Source organism: Neolamprologus multifasciatus, chromosome 20 (genome assembly GCF_963576455.1).
Source record: "Neolamprologus multifasciatus chromosome 20, fNeoMul1.2, whole genome shotgun sequence".
NCBI classification, from domain to species: Eukaryota; Metazoa; Chordata; class Actinopteri; order Cichliformes; family Cichlidae; genus Neolamprologus; species Neolamprologus multifasciatus.
This window is the reverse complement of record NC_140458.1, coordinates 23,868,389-23,890,400: the sequence shown is the minus strand read 5'-3', so window position 1 is coordinate 23,890,400 and position 22,012 is coordinate 23,868,389. Positions and strand designations below refer to the sequence as shown.

At 41.3% G+C, this 22,012-nt stretch overlaps 1 protein-coding gene across 2 annotated transcripts in view; it reads left to right on the top strand.

Annotated features, from left to right (window-relative positions):
- The first annotated feature begins 1,191 nt into the window (after positions 1 to 1,191).
- The window catches only part of hdac7a (histone deacetylase 7a), a 57,193-nt gene continuing 36,372 nt past the window's right edge, over positions 1,192 to 22,012 (top strand). Inside the window, exons 1-2 of one of the 2 annotated variants that reach the window (XM_085145288.1) lie at positions 1,192 to 1,465; positions 19,373 to 19,441. In XM_085145288.1, coding sequence (XP_085001414.1) covers positions 1,447 to 1,465; positions 19,373 to 19,441 — 88 coding nt within the window. In that variant the 5' untranslated portion in view covers positions 1,192 to 1,446. Of the gene's footprint in view, positions 1,466 to 17,429; positions 18,326 to 19,372; positions 19,442 to 22,012 lie in introns of those variants that run through there. The other variant, XM_085145289.1, reaches the window with a different exon arrangement.

The window sequence follows — 22,012 nt, the reverse complement described above, 5'->3', positions numbered from 1 at the left end:
GTGAACTGGGATATATTTTTCCAGCACAGAACAGCTTAAAGTGTATTGTTTGAAATGCAAAATTGCAATAAGTGGATGAAGAACACGCACACACAGTTTGGATCTTGGTCTCTTCATCAGGTTCTTAATCAGTTCCTCCTTATGGACTCACATACACACATAAACTCACACAAAGGTTGACCCAGAGGGGAGGAAATTGAATTAGCAGTGTGTAATGCAGCTCCTTGTGTGTGTAATCAGCGCAGGCTTAGAATACAGGACCATTGTAAGACACTGTGGTCGGTGCCTGGAGAACCAGTAACCGCTGGGGGAAGCTGGTCTTATCACCAGATATGATTATGGCTGAGGGAATGTGTGTGTGTGTGTGTGTGTGTGTGTGTGTGTGTGGGAGTGGTGGGGAGATTTGTGTGGGAGTCATGACTGCGTGGGGAATGTGTGTCTACATGCCTGTGATGGTGCACAAGTACACAACTTTTAAAATGATGCAAATAATAAAAAAGAAGAAGCTGAGAACTGCCCCCCCCCCCCCCCCCCCCCATGAGACCCAGCAATGCACTTTTTTATAATTTTTGCATCCAATGTTGCGCCAACAAAAATAATGGCGGCATTTTTTACATTCATTACAGCTAATGCTTTTGATCTGTGTACATTTTTTCTTTTGTTTTTTTTCTTATAGTGTTTTTATATCCTGTGGTTAGAATAACAAAAATACATTCTTTTTTTTTTGGTTTCCACTATCATTGTTCGAAGCAGGCTGTAGGCTGTGTTTTCCACTGTGGATGTCATTGTTTTTCAATGTCTGTTAATTATTTTTGTGCTGGTATTTTGCCTCCTCCTGATATAGTGTTTCCTGCTATTGTCTTTTTCTACCAGGCTAGCTGCCTCTGGACTTGAGCCAGCCAGTCCCTCCTACCTTAAAATACACAAGCACACATACACACACATCATGACCATGAGTGCGCGCGCGCACACACACACACACACACACACACACACACACACACACACACACACACACACACACACACATTCTCTGTCTCTGCCCTCCCTCTGCTCTCCCTTCCTCCTCTTGGCACTTGAGAGAAAACACAAGAAGTCAGTGATACGGCAAAACCAACTGTGTGTGTGTGTGTGTGTGTGTGTGTGTGTGTGTGTGTGTGTGTGTGAGGAAGGGAGGGAGGGAGGGAGAGAGTCCACCAGTCAGCTCAGAGGGGTTAATCTCTCTCTCTCTTTCTCGCTCTCTCTCCCTCAGTCTCTCCCTCCCTCTGTTGCCTTTTGTTGCGGCCCCTCACTTTCTCAACTCTTGGACAGAGGGAACTGATACTGTGCCTGTGCATGTGTGTGTTTGTGTGTGTGTGTGTGTGTGATGTTGGAGAATCCTCACCACTTTCTGGAACTGTACATGAACATGACTGATGGGACTTTGTAAAGCACTCCTCGCGCTGAATGTTTACAAGGCAGACTGGTAAGGCAGTCCTGTTCTTGGGAAATCTGTCTGATTTCATGCAAATGCAAAAGTGTCCGTGTGTCTATATGTGTGTGTATGTGTGTGTGTTTTTGGGTCTGCGTGTGGGGAAATGCTGTCAGCAATCCAGCAGGTTATTTGCAAATGTGTGGTGTGTTTCTGCGTTTTTTGAGCTTTGCGAACTTTTTTTTTTTATGTTTTCAGATATAAAAACGCTTGCAGAAGGTTCCTCTGTCTCTTTGCTTTCCTTTCATTCCACCTCCTCTCCGTATCCCCCTCTTTCTGCCCGGCCCAACTTACTCAAGTTACCGGCTTCCTCCTGTTGTTATGAGCCCCGTGGTTTCTCTGCAGTACTCTGAGGGCGCTCCCACGCTCTCTTAAAGAGAAAGAAAGGAAGGGAAACGGCGATAACTATTTCAGAGCCACAAAAGAAGTGGGAGAAGCATGGTATGGTTTTGCTCCACGTCTCTCTCTCTGCACCTCCGTGCAAGCTTTTGTCCCTTTTAGCACTGAGCAACTTGGAAAAATGGATCTTCCTTTTGCACTGGTTGCTTACTTTTTTTTCTGGACAAAAGTTTTCTCTTTTCTTCCAAGGTGGTGGGGTAGTGAGAAAATTGGAAACAGAGCCACCCACAGTGGAAGTGAGTCAGCCCGGCATTTAGTGGTGTGTTGACTTTGGAAATGGCAGGGATTGGGGGCGGTGGTGGTGCTAGTGCAGGGGGACAGAAGAAGTTGTCAGAAAAAGAAAAAAAAGAGAAAGAGAAGAAAAACAAAAAGTGTCAATTTGTTCATATTTTCTGGGGAGGGTCCCAGAATCTGTGCAAAGTGGGAGCTGAGTTGTGGATAACAGGCATTATAGGGAAATGAATAAATTAGGAGAGGAGAGGAGAGGAGAGGAGAAGGGGCTGGGGAGAAGGGGAGTGGCTTGTGTCCATCTGGGACAATCCCAAGTGCTGAAAGCTTCCCCACCCTGATCCCAAACATCTCTCTCCCCCTTCACTCCCTCTGTCTTTCTCATTGTCTCTCTCCTGCTCCTTCACCATAAAATGCAAGTGGATACATTTTGATTTCAGTCTGTGGAAGGCATCCAACTTGTTGCATTTACAGACACATGCTGCTATCATTTTCCTTCTGCCTTTTCTTTCTTTAAATAGCCTTTGTCACCTCCTGCCTCTGTTTTTCTCTCTGCTTCCCTGTGGATAAACTGCCAGCATGTTAGATGTAACATGACAACATAAAACTAAGAAAATGGGGAAGCCCTGCTGCATTTTTGAATTGCATGTTGCATAATATAAAACAGTATCAATGCATTGTGGAAGAAGCACAGGCAAAGCACAGACTGTGCAACATTGTGATTCAGTCACAGCAAGTCACAGCCAAAGGCTATTGTTTTGTCCTATGGGAGGGATTATGGCTGATGGTTAACAAAGCAGCCAAAAAGCTGATATCACAAAAAAAAAAAAAAAAAAAAAGAAATTTGATTTGTCCATCAGCAGTGCCTTACAAGCCAGTGACAGACATTTTACACACGTTCTCCTCTTTCTCATCACTCACCACCTTTAAATATTTACTGCTTTCAAAGTCATTTAATGCCAGAATGTAACCCTGGAGAACATAAGCCACAACCCAGTCAGTCTCTTCAGTCCTCTCCCTTTGTTTAGCCTGCATGACCTTCCTCCAGCTCCTCTTCCTCCTCCTCTTCCTCTTCCCTCCCTGCTCTGCCTTCCTCCCTCTGCTCTGCCTGGATACCCAGCGATAAGGGGACAGCGACGGTAGCACTTCCTCTCGCCACAGGAAGCAGGAAGTGTTGATTTCCACCACAGCCTCCCTGGGCAAACTCTGCACTGAGTCCACTGGGATCCTCACTCGCACTCTCAGCCGTATCGCAGCGAGCCTGGGATACAGGCAAAGAAGCGCATGTGTTGTGATTGGAAGCTGTCTGCTCACAATGACCCCAGTATGCATTTGCTTAGCAGCTGTGCCTCCTGACTGATTTTCATGGGAAAGCACCTGGGAAGCAGCCTGGTTTGCGTCTCTTTGACCTCAGGCTTGGCTTGCAGGTCACAGGATGATTGGCTAATTATTTCCCTAATCACGCTGCATGTTTTGTTATCACCCTCTGTGGCCACTGATGTGGATGGAGGCGCTGTTGAGCTTAAAAAAACACAAACAACCATTCATCAGCTAATGGATTCCAGTTACGCTGGTGGGTGGGAGGGCAGGGTGTGAGCCAGAGAGAGAGAGAGAGGGAGAAAGAGGTGACATAAAGAGAAAGTGGGGGAAGACAAAAAGTTGTACATCAGGGCAGAAACGATACCTGAAGGGTTATTTTTCCGTTTTCTTACTCGTTTTTGTTCTGATTATGTTAAGATTATTATGATGTTATGATATCTTTGTGTGTGCGTGTTTTCAATTTGCACTGCCAAGTGAGGTCATGACTTCTTTTTTTAAAGGTTGCTTGAACAACATCTTCACTAACTGAAAACAAGGTAAAGAGGGAAAGACAGATGGACACAGCAGCAATACTGAGAAAATTATATTTGATTTGGGAAAGTATTGGCATCAAATAATCCCAGACCCACTCAGTTGGGTTTTTTAAAAACTTGTTCCAAGATAGTATTAGGAGGATATTATTTTTCAGCGAGTGACGCACATGGCCAGAAAAACAAGTGGAATTATTTTGAATTCTGAATCAAGGATTTGTAAGAGAAAGCAGGAAGACAGCGGGCGGAGGGAGGTTTGGAGTTTTCACACACCCCCATTTTCTGCTGCCTGTTGGAGCGGGGGGGCTGGGAGGAGGAGTTGGCCGTCCGATTGGGGTCTGGAAAGTGGGGCCTCCCTGCTGCCGCCAAGTCAGGGCAGTCTGCTTCTCTCCACCTCAGGGAAAAGGGTAACACTACCTGGGTCTGGGTGCAGTTTCCCCCTCCAGGGGCAAGGGTACCTAGACCTGGGACTTAGAGTACGCTTGGGGAGTGTGATTGTGTGTACAGTGTCTCTTTATGTCTGTCTCCACGTTGGGTGAGTGTTGAGTAATTGCATATGAGAGCATTAGGGTGGGAATGGATGTCTGTATCTGTGTGTGCCTGTTGGTTTGTGTCTATATGTCAGGTTGGGTATCAGACGCCACCTCTCTAGGGACATCTCAGGCCCTCCAAGGTATGGAGGCCTATCTCCCCCCACCACTTCCCCTGCCAGTGGCCGACGCCCTCAGACATCGGTGCGTTGGTGGTTCTTTGTGTCTGGGGATGGGCGTCCAGGTACGCACCGGCTCACTCCTGGTGGCTGCTTGTCGGGGCCTGGAGCCTTGGCTCGCTCGGGCCACTTCGGGGGTGGGGTGCCCTCGGCCTGGGGCTCGGTCACTCTGGCGCAGCTGGCTGCCGGCGGAGCTCCCGGGCACGTCACTGCAACCCCCCCTGGCTTCTGCTCCGCGGCTGCTGAGTGACCCCTCATCTGGGACTCTCCTCAGCTCTTTCTGGGAGAGTGGTACAGCTGCCCCTCTGTTGGTCTTCCTTGGTCTCTTCTGTTCTGAGGGCCTCTGGATGTCTGGAGTTTTGATCTCCCCCATTCATGCCCTGGAGGACGGGGCTGTGGCTCCCCACACCCTCTAGCAGATCATAACATGAAGGAGCCTTTTAAATACAAGCGCGTTCATGCTCACAGGTGTACACACGGGTGCTCACACAAACAAACTACACCCTTTTTGGCTCCTACCTTAAAGCACACTGTGCGCTGTCGATCTTACGTGCTGCACAATAATGTTTAATATTTAGTATTTACTGTTACATTCCCATAGATCATCGTGATGATGTTGTTTATTATATTTCTCCTTTTTTTTTTCTTCTGCTTGTTTTCTCTTTTTTCTTTCTCAACAGGTGATCCAGGTGATTGATATATGTATTTTTTTGTCTGCTTATTTTGTTGTTTTTTGTTTTTTGCCCTTTATCCCAGTCCCTCTTCCCCGCTGTTTTTCTTTCCCTCTTTCTTTCTCCCCTTTCTTTTCCCCAGTCAAGTCTGTCCCATATTTAGCAAGTGAAAATCAAATGAAATCAACAATAAAAGGTGAATCAACTAGACCATTATGGCAAGGCTGGGATGGTCCATTTGGTAAAGTAAATCCGTTGGCCATCTTTCTTCGCCTTTAAACAACAATTCTGAAGAGCCAAACGGGACAGGCAAAAAAAAAAAAAAGAATAGAAAAAAGAGAGAAAGCAGGAACTGTGAAAGTCAGAGCAACTAAGTATGAAACACCACACACACAGAGTTTTTATAGTGCTGCTCTGATCACTTATTTTCCAGTGTTTTCTGTGTGTGTGTCTATATATCTATGAAAATCATTCATCATCTGTCACGCAAAACCTTTGCATGGTGGAAAATGAGTTGCCTAAGTGACAGAGGTGGATGAGGTCTCATGTTACTAAACTTTACAAGCTAGAAATTTGTATAATGAGAAAAGGACACATCTACTTTTTAAATTAATTCAATTAAATTCAATTTTATTTATATAGCACCAAATCACATCAACAGTCAAGCGGCTTTATATTGTAAGGCAAAGACCCTACAATGATACAGAGAAAACCCTGTCAATCGGATAACCTTGTAGCAGTCCGAGCAAGCACATGGAGAAAGTGGGATGCAAAAACTCCCTTTTAACAGGAAGAAAGCTCCGGTGGATTCAGGCTCAGGGAGGAGCAGCCATCTGCCATATACTATGACTGTCTGCACTTTCCAGATGGTGAAAAAAAAGATAATTTGTACCTGGGATGTGGATTGATGCTAAAGGTTGTGGCGCTTGTCATTAAATTTTATGGATATTGGATTTCAAACCTAGCATTATAACTTGGTTTTCCCCATAATTAACCACACAAGTCAGAAGGGGGGGAAAAAGCATTAATGAAATAAACAGAAGAGTGGCAAAGGCAGCTACTTGTGAGTTTGACTGAGGAGCTGAGTAGAAGAGAAAGCAACAATGCCATAGCAAAGGATGCTGAGACATTTGGGCGATTAGGAAACAGCGGAGATATGAACCTAAATTGCGGTCGGGTTAAGGGTCAAGAGGGGTGAGGAGGTCAGATAGAGCCCGGCTAGCTCAACTTATAACAGGATATCCTGCAAGGAAAAGCCATCTGGTTCTCCTTCTCCCTCTCCTTCTCTGTCTTAAATTCCCACAAAAGGCACAGCAGTAAGCAGAGGTATAACCTTTCCATGAAAACCCTTGAGAAAACACAAGTTCATCAGTCATCGGTGGCAGACAGCTGATGTATGTGCCTACTTCATGTTCTTCTTCTTCAGCAGAACTCGGAGCACACTGAGTGTTTTATATAAGTGCGCGATGACAGCTGTATGATGTTTTTATCCACTTGTTTCAGGGGCTTCAGCAGCTAGGAGGAATTTTCCTACAGGGGTAGCAAAGTTGATCTTATCTTAACCAGACAGTGTCTAAAAAACACAATGAATCATCCCTCTTCTATTTCAGTCAGTCATGCCTTAAACTGATATCAACAACTTAACACTCAGAAAGAACTGTTATTCAGTCGCAATTAAGCCCCATTTATGGAAGAGGAAAATTAATCAATGGAAATTTGTCATATATTAAAGGTATTTGTATCAGACGGCACTTGGCACTTTTATACATGTTTTCCTTCATTTGAACCGGTGTGAACAATGACTTACAAGCGCAATCAATGCCAGAAATTGTGAGGCAATTCTAAGAAAACCAGTACTGTGGTTTGTCAAGACATCTAATAGCAGGAAACTACAGAGAGCACAAGATTTTGGTTTTGTTGCTTCAAAGGTGTCACCATCGCATTTGCTTCTTTGCCACGTGTTGTTGTGAAACCAATGAAGGGGGAAAGTCTGAAGCGCATTTGTGATAGTAAAGTATAGTATACCCTCACGGCCACTTTATTAGGCACACCTGCTCAATTCAGACATGCTCACACAGGAGCACCACAATGCATTGAGGCATGTAGACGTTGGCCAAGCCGAATTTCAAACTGAGCGTCAGAATGGGGAAGAAAGGTGATTTAAGTGACTTTGAATGTGGTGGTTGTTACCAGACAGGCTGGTGTAAGTGTTTCAGAGACTAGGCTTTTCCCACATAACCATCTCTAGATTATACAGAGAATCGCCAGAAAAAGAGAAAATATCTAGTGAGCAGGAGTTCTGTGGGAGAAAATGCATCGCTGATATCAGAGGGTTAAACTTGTTCAAGCTGATAGGAAAGCAACAGTAACTCAAACTGCATCCAAGGTTTGCAGAAGAGCATCTCTGAACACACAACATGTCAAACTTTGAAGCAGATGGGCTACAGCAGCAGAAGACCACACCGGGTGCCACTTCTGTCAGCTAAGAACAGGAAACTGAGGATACAAGCAGGTTCACCAAAACCGGACCAGAAAAGATGGTCCGATGAGTCTCTGTGTAATTCAAATGATACAGTCAGAATCTGGTATAAACAACATGAAAGCACGTGTCCAATGTGCCTTCAAAGATTCAGGCTGCTGCTACAATGGTGTGGATATTTTAGTACCAATTTTGAATGCTACAGACTCTCTGGTTATTGTTGTTGACCATGTCCATCAATTTATGACCACAATGTACTCATCTTTTAATGGCGGCACATCTGTCTAGCCATTTTCTTATCCAGATATCCAACTTTAGCCTGTCCCATCTGGCACGGGGCAGCACAGTGGTGCAGTGGTTAGTACGCTCACCTCAAAGCAAGGATACTGGCTCAAACCTGCTCTGTGTGGAGTTTGCATCTTCTCTCTGTGCAGCTAAAAGAAATGCATGATTCTGTGTCTGGAGATCACACTATCAATATATGTATATGGTAAAGGCATATAGTCAATCTTAACAGTAGTTTCTCACAGATGATTTTTATGTAGATGAGAGGTCTAAATGGTACATACCCTAGCAGTCTAAAAATGGACGTGACCAGACAACCACATGTGTTCTCGGGGACATTGATCTGTATCTGCATGTAAATGATGTTACTGTCTCATTCTGTGCTGGACGATGAGCTTATAGTTATGGGCCTTGGGATTTTCGAAGCTTCTTGTTCCAGATTAGACAAGTTGTAAACATTCAAAGACTTTTTTCTTTCTTTTTTTGTTTTTTGTTTTTACCTTGAGCTGAAGTGGTTCAAATAACCAGGTTAAACTCTGGCTTGTTTACAACCAATTCTGTTGTTGGAGCTCCCTTTTGTTTTCACATATTTACTGTAAGCGAGGAGGATGCTACTATAACAGTAAGCAAGACCCTAATAATTCAAAATGATGCTTTAAGCATACACACAGTTGGCTTAACAAAGCCCAGGCTGACACTGCCCTAGAAACAAACCCATGCCAGCCTGTTTTGCTTATTTAACAAGGACTGCAATTATATTTGTTTAAAAAAAAAAATCAGCAACAACGCAGGATGACAGGTTACTAAAACTGTCCGGTAAACACCTCGTGAGTCCATGTGACTTTTGTTTACAGGGGTGGCTTCACTTGTAATTGGGTATACTAAATCTAAACAAACTGACAAAGTTGCCACAATGCTTTGGACCCTGGTTAAATATCTGTGAGCATGACAGCACTGTGAAAAAGATGCAGAAAAACACAGGCCAATCATAATTTACTGTATGTGCATGGCCAGAGTGTGCCAGCAGCTATTTTAGTCTATCCTGGATTGTTTTATTTTGACAGAAATTTAGAGGGGAAAAAAGATAAATACTACTTTATGATCTTCTACAGTTTCTTCAGAGAACTGCCTCATTTGCTCAACGTGTCAGACAGACTTCACCAACTAATTCTTCCCATTTTGTGAAAACCTTCATGTTTCCCCTTATGCAACAGTTATGCCAAAGTATAGTCATTGTTCTCTCCGTTCGCTGAATCACATACTCAGCCTGATATTCTCACATTCGAGTGCGCTCTTTAAGTGGGTGACATTTTCCATATGGAAAAATTAACTTATTTTTTTCCTACCCGTGGTTAATCATGACACAAACAAGACACACAGAGAAACACAGAGGGACAGACGGAGAGCGAAACGAATGAGCGAAGGATTGAAAGCGAGAGAGGGGGAACAAGAGTAGAGCTATTTTTGGCCTGTCTGGGTGTTTCCTACACACACACGCTCACGCTTCTCAGGCTTGTTGTTGTTCAGAACGGTGGGTGTTGTAAGGCTGAGTTTTGATTTGATTTGACTTTACGTTTTGAGGCTTTGTGTGTGTGTGAGCCGGCTGCTGACATCCCTGGGATTTTCTTGTGGTAGCTATGGTTTCTTGTGGTGTTTTGAATAACTTACCATAACTCCAAACATCCTCGGGCTGTTAAGGGATCCTCGGTCCTTCATCATATACTACTCTTGTGCCGTCACCGGAGCTGACCTCAGTTCACTTTCAATCAAACCAGATCAAACGTCCAAAAGAGAGGCTGTAATTCATTTAGTCAAAACCGTCTTTCTGTTCAAGTATTTACCGCCATCTTTTGTTGCTCTGCATTAAACCTCTCACAGATCTCTTAGTTTTTTTAATGGTTTTGGTAGCGCTCGGATTTTTAAAATGCTGATAAAAGTTTCTCTGCAGTTTAAAGATGCTATATGTATAGTTTGTATAGATAAATAATGCTATACGACTGATGTGTTTGGTAATGCCTCTTAGACCGAAGTGGATGATGAGATATTGCGCATAAAGCTGGAAAAAAAAGTAACACTGTTTCTTTGTTTTACCTTTCAGTGGTGGTTAGTGATGACTGCACAAATGACACTGTTGCTATTTTGCGGAAAATGCCTGTCAGCAATCCATTGTGTTTCTGTGGACTGCATATGTCACCGAAGCTTTCCATGCCCCGAGTCCTTTCAGGCACTGGTTCAGCCTCAGTCTTTTCACACATATCTGTAATTTCAAAGTAGAAAGATGTATATTAATTTCTTGGAACTTCCCTCACTTTGATCTTAATCAAAGGGGTTTTTTTAACTAACAAAAAATGCAAGTCCCCAGAACAAAGACATCCTATAATGTGACTGGATAAATACAGTCCACATAACATGAATAAAACCTGAAAGACTTTCAAAGGTCTGTACTGTATAAAATGTATGTGTTTAGCTTATTTATGTATTAGGCTTCTGCTTGAAGATGCTAACATATACCAGTCTCATGTAAAACAACGGGACTAACAAACTGATGCTGGAAAAAACTTAAATATTTAAGACACAGCAAAATTAAGTAAATTAAGAGTAAACCTAAAATAGACTTTATAAAATAAAAACATAAATCTGTAGTAAATGATAATATATAAAGGTAACAATCTTCACAAGGGAATGTGTTCAGGATTCTTGTTTTGCCCAACTCTTAATACCCAAAGACAACCTAATTAACTAACAATAAAGAGGAAGCAAACTTCTCATGTTTAAAAAGCTTTTTAAAGTTTATATTTATTTATAAATATCTCTATATTTATCTCTTATCTCTATCTCTATATTTATGTTTTTTTACGCATTTTATTCTCATATCATTAAGAGTTCTTTCAATTAAGAATGATTTTGCAATCAACGCTGTGCTATCGACCTACAGCTTGTATTTCCTAATACATGGTTTCCCATGCAGCTCATTGTTACTCACTCCTCATATGAATTGGTCCACAGCACAGCAGCTAGACCACTAACAAAAATTTGCAAACCCTGCCACTCCATATCAGCCTTGATCCCTGCTTCCCATCTCTGCTTCCAGTGAAATTCGGAATTCATATCAAAATTTTATTAGTGCACATGCCTTTTCATGGCCTTATCCCCGCTTATACAGGAGAACTGCCAAAAGCTTATTACAGCAGTCGCGCTTTACGTTTATCAGATCAAGGTCTTTCAGCTGTTCCCCATTCTGCAACCACACTTTTTAGGTTGTAGCTCCTAAAATGTGGAACAGTCTTACTCGGTGCATTAAGTCGGCTGAGTCTGTGGTTTCTTTCACATCTGCTGACATTTTTTTATAGGTTTTGCTTTTTAACATTGTGTCCTTTTTTGTTTTAGTCTAGTCATACTGCCTTTGTGTGCAGGTATGTACAGTATGTTGGGCTAGGCTGACCCATTATGACGACTGCAACATTTGTGTCTGCTCCTCCTTAACTCCTCCTAGACAAGTAATCAATCTGGATTAAACTTATTATATACATTGCCCAGGTTACCAGCACTGTCAACATCTAAATAGCTTTTTAAAATTAATTTTATAATTTATATCATTTGATCTTTTCAAATGATATATTAATTTGACATTCACATATATATATATTATGTGAATGGTGGCTTAAAACATTAGATCTACATTATACGTATATTGTGTACATTACGTGTACTCTGTTTCTAAACTCATGTTGATAAAGTACTTTTAGTACAGTGAAACTTTGGGGTCAGAGAATTGTATTGTCATGCATATCTGTAAATAAGTGTGGAAAAGTGGCGCTAATAATGCCTGTACCCTGATTGCCAATGAATATGTAGCTTGAAAGAAGAACAATAAATATATAAATCAATTATTTAGTTATTTAGTATTTATGCACAGCCATTTTTGCCACCTTATATACCTATATACAGTGATACAATGAACATAAAAAGAATAACATCGTAAATCAACGTACATGTCCGTGTTTTAATACATGAGCGAAATGAAGAAACAGTGAAAGCTCATTGTTCTAATTTCCACATCCATATTTTTACTCTTGTACTTTACCAAAATAGCTTTATATGGTTTAGAGTTCAAAATAATCCTTAAGTGTCATGAATGGGTCTCAGTTTATCATCTGTCTTGAAAACAACTACTTTAAGCATCTTTTCTCTGATTGGTTGCCCCTCACAAGCTTAAATAGTAGGTGGGTGGGGCTTCTGTTTGCCTGAGAAGACCATATTAAGCAGCGGTCCCCAACCACTGTGGTCCCGTGGCCCATGGACCCGGGCCATATATCTGGCCCAGATATCGGGCTGCGAGAGTTGAGGCTCAGGTGTGAAATGTATGGTTTTCAGGGTTTTTATTGGTTTTTAGCATTTTTTTTTAGCATTTTTATCATTAACTCGGTTTCCCTGGGTTTTTTCTGTGTGTTATGAATAAATCTTCTTTTTTTTGGTACCGGTATTGGTTTTATTTTGTTTATTTATCCACGACACCTTAAAGGCCGGTCCGTGAAAATATAATCGGACATAAACCGGTCTGTGGCGCAACAAAGGTTGGGGACTGCTGATTTTTAGAACATCTCATCCCTCTAAAATTAGGACATCTGGACAATTGGAGCAGTTTGATGTCTGAGTTTTCAAATCATTACTTACATATACATTGACCTTTTATAAAAGCTTCTTGTTTTATGCTTTGAATGTGTGGTTAATGCATTTTTTTTGTGTGGGTGTGGGTGGGGTATTGGCAGTTTCTGGCATAACTCAGAATGCAGGTACTGAGCTTAAATTTGTGAAGAAATGCAATTCTTCCGTGTGCTCAGTTTGGTGGAACTTTAAAAAGCACGTCTGAAGGTTTCTGTCTTTATATCATGATTAGAAACTGATGATCACCAGACTAAGGCAGACTCAAACATGGTGGGGGGGAAGCATTTTCAGTATGTTACACCCATATAATTTTAGCCACTTAAATTACTATTAGCAATTGCAAAGAGAATTCCGAAATGAAAATATGTAAACGCACACAAACACATGGCTGTGTGCATACATCTACGTCCGCAATATTCACAAAAATAAAATCCCAGTGCTTTTCCAACCAAATATTTTCCAGCCTTATTATTTTTATCCTCTTTGTTCTTGTGTTTACACAGCCCCACTAAAGATAATACATCTTTTCCTCCCCGTCTGCCCCTCCTCCTCCTCCTCTTATTACCCTCCCTCTTCTGCATCTTCCCATCTCCCTCTTTCTGTCTTCATCTGGATACCTTTCTTTGCTTCCTCCTCCTTGGCTTTTCTTCATTCCCATCATCCTCTTCTGTTTTCTCTCCCTCAGCTCCTTCCCTCTTCTCCTGCAGCATTCCTCACATTCCTGTTGGCTTCATAAGGGGAAGGACCCCGCTGGCAGACCAAGGCCAAACATTATTACAGTGCTCCCAGCCTCTCTCTGTCGCTCTCTCCGTTTCTCTCATCCTATCTGTCTTATTTTTTTCCCCTCGCTTATCTCCTAAACCACTCTGCTCAGGTCCTCTTATCCTCTTCCTGACTTTCCTTTAACTTTTTAATCCCTTCCCTTCAACATTCACTCCTTTATTCATTTTCTCTTAAGCCTCCACTAATTCCATTTTACTGATAGTATCTGTAAGCTCGGACTTTAACTATGTTAAACCAGTTTACTGAGACTGCTGTCTCTCATAATTAGTGGAAATAAGGGTCATACCATTCCCTCTTACGCAAAACAGACTCATTTGTGTTTATACCAGAGCATGTGCTGTTTTTTAACGACACACTGTCTGCACATGGTAGATCAAGTATCAGACACAGATTCTCACAGCAAAGGCTCCCCCAAGTTACCCAACGCACACATACACACAAACAGACATCCACTTTACCTGTAAAGTAGATGACATTTAAAGCATCCTAAATGAATTTAATCAGTTGAATTTAATTTTGTGAGGACTCCAGTTTAGTTTTGCACATTCTTTATTTTTTTTATTGTTTTTGTGAAGAATCACTTCTTGTGTCAAATGTTGTTGCTTTAGCAGTAGCACATCCCTGCAGGTGGGAGGCAACTTTGTAGCACACATTTGACCACATCCTGCCCCATATACTAAACTGACAAAAAAAAAGAGCCGTACGTCAAACTTTTCTGTGTCATTTCAAATTAATTTACATCTTAAAGGATGACTGATCATGTTTCTAAAAAAAAAAACCTCATGTGCATTGCATCATTTTTCTGCACTGTCTTCATAGTTGTGTTATCCCCTGTTGTATCTTAAGAAGATAACATGGATTATTTGATTTCTTACAAAATCTTTAATACATGCGATGAGTTGTAAAATCATTTTGATTTGAAAATCTCAGGAATCAAAGCATAGCACACTGAAATAGATGCCAGTTCCTATTATTGTTTGTGAAAAATACCAAGTGACCAATGCTGGACAGAGTGTGTATGCATATGTATGTATTCCTCTCTCCCTGTGGGCGGTTGCCTGCTGCGCTGCTTTTCTGTCACCCTGTGGTTTGGTTATTTTCAGCTCGAAACCGGATGTGATTCAGACTGCATGGTAGATTGTGTAATTGAATGGACTAACCACATATACACACACACACTTTCTGAACGCGCACAATCGCATAAACGATGCAAACACAAACACACAGGACACAACCCTCTCTCACACACACCGTTATATCGTTAGATACACCCACACACTGAGGGTTTCTGGGAACAGTGCTGGGTTCCCCCTGTTCAAAGAGCCACCCGAGGGTGAGCGAGCGGACGATGAGGCACCACCAGCAGCAGACAGAGCGCTTGTTTCTTGGTTTCAATATTGGTCTTAAACATCAGTTGTTGACCTGGCTTACGCCGAGATCGGAAAAAAGGATAAAACGCTTGCACACGCTCGTGCTCTGTGGAAACAAAAAGGACGGTTAAAAGTGGGGAAAAACATTGTGAAGTGCTTGTGAAACTTATTATAAATGTCAGTTTCTGACTCAAAAAAAAAAATTTAAACGGTACTCTACAGATGGTGCAGAATTAAGAAGAGTGAGAAAAACAGGGAGTAGATAGCGTCTCCAAGCACCTCCGCCATGCATGAAGACATTCCCTGCGGCCTTATTTTACAAAAATAAATAAATAAATAATTCAAACTAATTTCTAGCAGTTTGCTGTATGAGTTTATGTTTTAAAATATCTTCTGAATGTGAATGTTTAACAGGAAGTTCTGGGAGGAAGTTTGTTTTGCAGGTACAAACAGAGGTTTGATTTTTATGGTGCTACTCTGGAGAAATTACAGATTTGCAATTAATTGTAGAAAAGGGCCAGAGAGGTTTACTGAATCATGCAGACCACAGTGGAGTGGTTGTGACGCGAGGATGTGTGCGATTCATTGTCAGTGGCCTCTACCAGAAAACTGCCTCTTGATTCTAGGAAGACTTTGGGCTATAAGATTTGACAAGGCAATGTTCCTGCGTCACGCAGGCTTCCACAGCAGCGTGTTGTACTGCAAGTATGTGCGCTTGAAAACTGACAGGATGCTCTACTTCCTTGGTGGTCTGAAAATGTCAAGAACAAATGTGTATCTGCACATCTGAACATTGTATAGAACTTAGTGTCTTTAATCTCTGAAAAAAAGGTAGTCTGCATTACCGCAGGAGAGAATTACAAACATTCAGTCCTTCGTTATTATGAGGGAAAATAAAGATAGCTAGGCATCGAGAGCATCTAATTGGATAGTTTTACCCTGACTTTAATTGTTTCAACTGTAAAAGTCTATTATGACTCAACTTTGTTAAGGATTACGTCGGCCTGCTTTATTTACTGCCACATCCCTGTTTTAACCGTAACGGCTCTTAATTACCCCAGTTTTCTTTTGATATTAGCAGTATCTGCTGTATCAAGGCAAGGTGTGCACCGATTACAGTGGAGTTATTTTTACTGTTATGCCTGTAATACCTAAAAGTTCATCAATAACAGCTGACAAATGATGGCTGAAAGCAAAGTTCTTCACGAAATTATGGATAAAGTCTTTTCCCATAAATAGCAGGACTAATCACGTCAAGCCACCAGCAACCATGATCTCTCTTTCTGCACAACATACTTGAAAACACAATAGGAAGCTTGTTCACACTTAATACTCAATTAGCGTGAACAAGCTATATAAATACTACACAAAATGTCCATGTTTCTACATGGCTGCATTTTCTTTCATAACAGACTTCCTGCTTGCTCTTTAATCCTACACCACACGAGTGAATCGGGTACAGTTTTAAACACAGATTTACATTCTTCACGTACAGGAGCAAGTAAAGTTATTTGTATTTGTAGAATCAGGACTACAGTATATGGCATTGGTAATTTGGCACATAGAAAATATCTGAGACATTTTTTATGAGGGCTCCTTTAAACAGCTTTACTTTGTTTTTCCTGCTGTTCTTTGGGACAACAATGAATGTTATTCAGCTTCAGCTCCAACTGCAGATTAATTTACAAAGATTAATGTAAAGTTATTTCCTGTGCTCCCACAGTTCAGTTTTGTTAGGAAATATCTCTAATATTCACCTTTGTGATTCTATATAATACTGTGATAGTGGTCTATATAATAACTAATTATATGCAGAAATGTTTATACAGTCTTTTTTCTTAAGTTATTTAGGAAAAAATCTGAAATAGCTTCATAACTGAGCACTGCAGGCAGGAAATCAGAATTACAAAGGAAACCAAACCAGGTTCAAAAAATTTTTTGTTTCCTGAGAAAATACTTGCAGCTTTTATGGTTTTGTGCAGAAACTCACACAGACTCGAGTTTTAATGTGCACCCAAACAAGCTCATTTGTTCGGTGCTATAATGGTTTTCATTGCACATTAGCTCAATGGTGTATGACTGTAATCAGAGATTTTCTTGTCCCCACCTACACCACAGACAGACAACAAAGTCCATGGACTTCTCCGAATCTGTGGAACAACCTTCCTATCGCTATCCGTGCGTCAGACTTCGTTTTATCTTTTAAATCCCGTTTATTCAATCATTTATTCAACATAGCTTTTCCATCTAGTTAGCGTCCCTTTTTTATATTTGGTTCAATTTCTTATTTATGTACTTTATCTTTTAGCTATATCTGTTCTTAGTAACTTTGTTCTTATATTCCCTTTTATTGTTGTATAATTAGTGCCCTTAACCTGATGACATATGTGGTACCTTGTTAATAGTCTTTTATTTATTGTCTTAATTTTCCTGTTTTTATTGTAAAGCACTTTGGTGTACCACTGGTCTTTTAAATGTGCTATACAAATAAAGTTGTATTGCATTGTATTGTAACGCTATTCAACAGTATGTAATTTACTGTAAGTACAAGCTCAGGAATCAATATGCAGGACAACTATTTATATTCACCGTACTATAAATAAAATGAGCGCTAAGAAAGGTATTGCACAGCAGATCTGTGCAAGTCAGTGCTGTAGTGATGGAAGTTCCATTTTGACCAACATCTGTCTAATCTTGGAGGGTCACATGTTGCCGTATCCTGACATGAATAACACTGTGTGGGTAGTTTGTTGTTTTGGAAACATTTAAGCATTTATGACAAATAGTAAATGTTCGCACATAGAGCCTAATTTTGTTTTGGTTTTTTTTCTGGGGGCCTACAAAAGAACCCTGGAGATCCCAGAGCCGAGTCACTCTGCTTGCTGCTGGAAGTTCTTGACAGCAGATGGAGCCACAGAGAGGGAGCTATTATTTTATGTGACACAAAATCCCCATTTCATTTGTAAGAAAAAGTAATAAAAAAAGAAAAAGAAATAAAGTTAAGAATGTCATACAAGTTACGAGCAGTCAAACGCGGAGCGTGCACTCAAAGGGAGTGAGTCGGTGCGGGAAAACAATAGTCAAGAAGGTCCTGTGTGAAGTCAAGGCTATTTTTGGTGGGGCCCGCCTCGCCTGCTATTTCTGTCAGCAGGAGAGCGAAGGGGAGGGAGCAGGGCTTCGAGGGGGCCGGACTTACTTCTCTGTAACTTGCCTCCGATAAGTTCCTGTTTCGGCTCCTCAGTACAGGCTTCACTGACAATACCAGCGGACCTCTCCATCTCGTTCCGTCAGCTTTTTGGCTCTTTTTACTTGTTCAACGCTTCAAAAACAGACTCCGATACAAGTTGGATTATCTTCAAGTGTGACTGGACTCTTTGAAGGGGCGGTTAGGTGTAAACGGGCTCCAGTTTACAAGGTAGGCAAGCGCTGGTGGTGACACGGTCCGAGCAGCTGAAAGTTTGATAAATGTTCTTAAATTTCGGGCTGTTTTGTGTCGGGCTTTCGACTCGTCGGGCAGGTGCAGTATGGCGTTAAGCAACGTGCGCAGGTGCACTCTTTTAATTGCTCGCGAGCACTTGGGGAAAAAAAGTGTCACGCGCGCGCATCTTTGACGAAAACTAAAAAAAAAATTGGTACTTTTCTCTAGCTTTAATTTATTACATTAGTCTTTTGTACATATGTTACATAAAGTCACCATCAACTCCAACAGTCGTTTTAAAACATGATTTGCATTACAGCTCAAGTCATTATGAAGCAAGAAAGAGTGACTTTAAAGCAAAGTGCCGTTGACAAGCTGTAAATCACGTAACTAATGTCTGCCTTCCTAAACAGAGTAATGAGTGTTTTGTTGAAACTGCCGGAGGTGTACACCTACGTTTCTTATCAGTCATTTCTTAAGATAAGATTCAAATATTATTTACTTTTGGCCCCAGTGAGGTTGAGCAGATGTCGGCCAGCATCACAGTTTAGCAGCAGCACCTCCGCAACCCAGTTTAAAGTGCAGGTGCACTGTTCGCGTACTTTTCTACGACTGGGATTATCGTGTGTGTGTGTGTGTGTGAGAGAGAGAGAGCGAGAGCGTGCTTGCGTGGTACAGCCCAGACCACCACACACTTTTCTCATCTTTTCTATCCACATGTGGGTCAAAATAGTGCACTAGACCTGTGGTTGATACATCACATGAGCAGCTCACATTGTGCCAAGTGCCAGCACATGGCAGTGGTGAAATCTATTAATACACACCTGCAAGAAACGTTGTCACCTCTCTCTTTAAGGCTGGTATTAAAACTGCTTTGTTTATTGTGACATTTTTAGGAAGGGTTCAGAGGTGAAAGCTGCCAGTTATCAACTGTGTTTGTTTTGTTTTTTTGTTTGTTTTTGTTGTTTTGTTTTGTTCATTGTTGTTAGATATTGTGAATATGAGCTCCAGTTCAGTGATATACTTTTGTCTTTGTCTCCACAGATGGAATCGGCACCTCTGGGAACATCGTAAAGACTGACAGACAGGACAGCGTACTTCCCACAGTGGCAGGTTAGACCTTAAACCTCTGCTGAAAATGCTCAGAATGCAGCTCTGATTTAATAAGTAGTTGGTTTTTTTGGTAATATTTTACTTGAACCTCTTAAAGTTAGGCAAAAGCCATTAGCGCTGAAACGCTCTTGTGGAAAAAGATGCTGCCCTTCTCCAGGCAGTCCCTGCTCATGACTACATCTTGTTTTCTTTACATCATTTTCTTTTTAACATGTGTATACACACACACACACACACACACAGCGTATGCAATTTGGGTGACAGCAGTTTTTCCACAATGATCTAAGCTGCAGTAAAAGTAGAGAACAGGTGCTGGCCTAGTTGGAAAGACGCAGCCTCCTCGGCTGTGTTTTTCATGTGGGTTTAGAAGTTAGTTTTGCTGCAGGTCATGCAGAAGTTTAATTGAACATGCGTCACGCAGTCCTACAAAAATGTGTGAATGTAAATTTACCACATGAGCTATTTATTGTTTAGTAAACGTCCAATAGCATCCGGTTTTAGTTAGTTTCCTACTAAAACAAAAGACTTAGTTCTGTGTTCAAATTAATATTAGGAAATCACTGGTACCAGTGTATAGTACAGTAGAGGGATTCACTTCACTTTTTATATTTTCACTTCCAGGATTGTGTAAGAGTCATCAGTTAGGATTCTGACGGTCATTCTTCTTGACACAAAAGCTTTTCACATAAACATCTGGAGATATCAAAACATATTTCCTTCTAATTATGGCTGATTGCAACTGTTTCTTTCACAATGTGGTCATGGTTAGATAATGAAAATGTTCGCTCTGACTACTAGTGTGATGCAGGACGTGAACTTAGGCTAACCCTTTAGCACTCATTTCAAGAAGCCACCATCTTTCCAGTAAAATAAGTGCAGGCTTGTTACTTTTCTTTGTAATTGTGTCAAATTTTCAACAATTTTCAGCAACCCTTCCTGTCATGTATTCATCTGTTGTGCCTCTCTTTAACAAAAAGCGTAGTTGATGCTTTTGTTCTTAAACCTGAGCTCAAAAAGTATTTGATCTGCTGCTCCAAGCATCAGAAACAAGTGACCCAGGCTGGCACTTTTAGTCCTGCATTTTTAGTTTAGATTAGCATTCTCTGCTGTGATGCATGCCTGTGTGATCACGCTGTGTAGGATTACAATGCATGACTCTCTGAATGAAAGCCGGCTCTCGCTGTGCCAGGCTCTGCTGACTGCATGCTAACCAAGGACCCACTATGGGCTTTGTGTGTCTGCGTGCATGTCTCTGGAAAAAACAAACAAACAAAAAAAACCCCACTGAGGCCATGGCCGTAACTGCAGAGTCTGGTTACATGCGTGTTGTCCACGCAGGGCAACTGGCACTGGCTCTCTATCCTTTGTCTTCCTCTCTCTAATTTCTCCATCTCAAACATGCACACCTCGCTTTAAATCATTTGGCCTGTGGAGTGCATTGCCCTTACGCCAGATGTCTGAAGTCGGAGATTGGTTAGCGATCTAAGGTGGCGGCGGTCTGCGCCAGATGTGCATAACATGTGAAACCACCATTTTAAAAGCCTCTGGAGCTCAAACAGCCCTTTAAACTACACAGAGTGCTATAATAGACCTGCAGGGTTACGTCCCACTTGTCCTGCTGTGTCTGTAATAGCCTTGAACCCTAATTTTCCACATACGTGAAACAGAAAACACGCAGAAGTGCTGTTCACTTAAAGAATAGCTTGTAATACTTGGCTCCTGTAGCAGTTACCAGAAGTGAAAGCATACAGGTATAATGATGATTTCGGTTTCACAAGTTTCACAATGGCTTTCAAAAGCTATGTCTATTAATAAAAAGACCTTCACCTCATATTCAACTTCTTCCTCCAGCAGCCTTTTCCTCTACACGCCCTAGAAATGAAAAAAGACACAACTCTTAATCCTTCAACCAGAGATATTTCAAAATAGTTCCTTTTTTTTTTTTTTTTTGATTGACCATAGTAATGTTCTTTTTCAATAATTGTTTTCCTAATAAGGAGTGAAAAAACTGTCTTTTTCAGGGCTGTCAGTGAAATCAACAAAAATTCCTTACAAATTTCTTCATAGAAAATACGACTTATTGCAGTTTGCATGTGTACTCTGCTCATTTTCTCAGGCCTTTACTCTATGGATCGCTAAATGGAGTAACTCCAACAGTCATGCAGTGGAGATCACATATCCTAGTTGTGGTTTCCAGCCACATTGGTCAGCTGATCTGGGCGCTGTGTTTCTTTTAGTTACCGGTTCCTGTTGAATTAAAGACTCAATTGGAGGAAAGTTGATAAGCAACAATCAATCAATCATTACCTCTAATGCTGGTAATCGCTCTCACTTATTTGTATATCTAAGTAACATGATTCCTATTGAAACATTTAATCAGCAGGTTTAGCCTTTTATTGAGTTGATATATCACTAGAAGACTGTAATGTTGCAGATGCTAGACTGTTTATTTAGAGCTTAATTGTGCTCCTTCTTGAATTACCAGTTTGTGCTTTGGCACCCAAATAGCATTAGGTCATTCATCCTCTGCAGCTGCAAATTCAAAAACGTACTGACGTTTTGTACTAATGA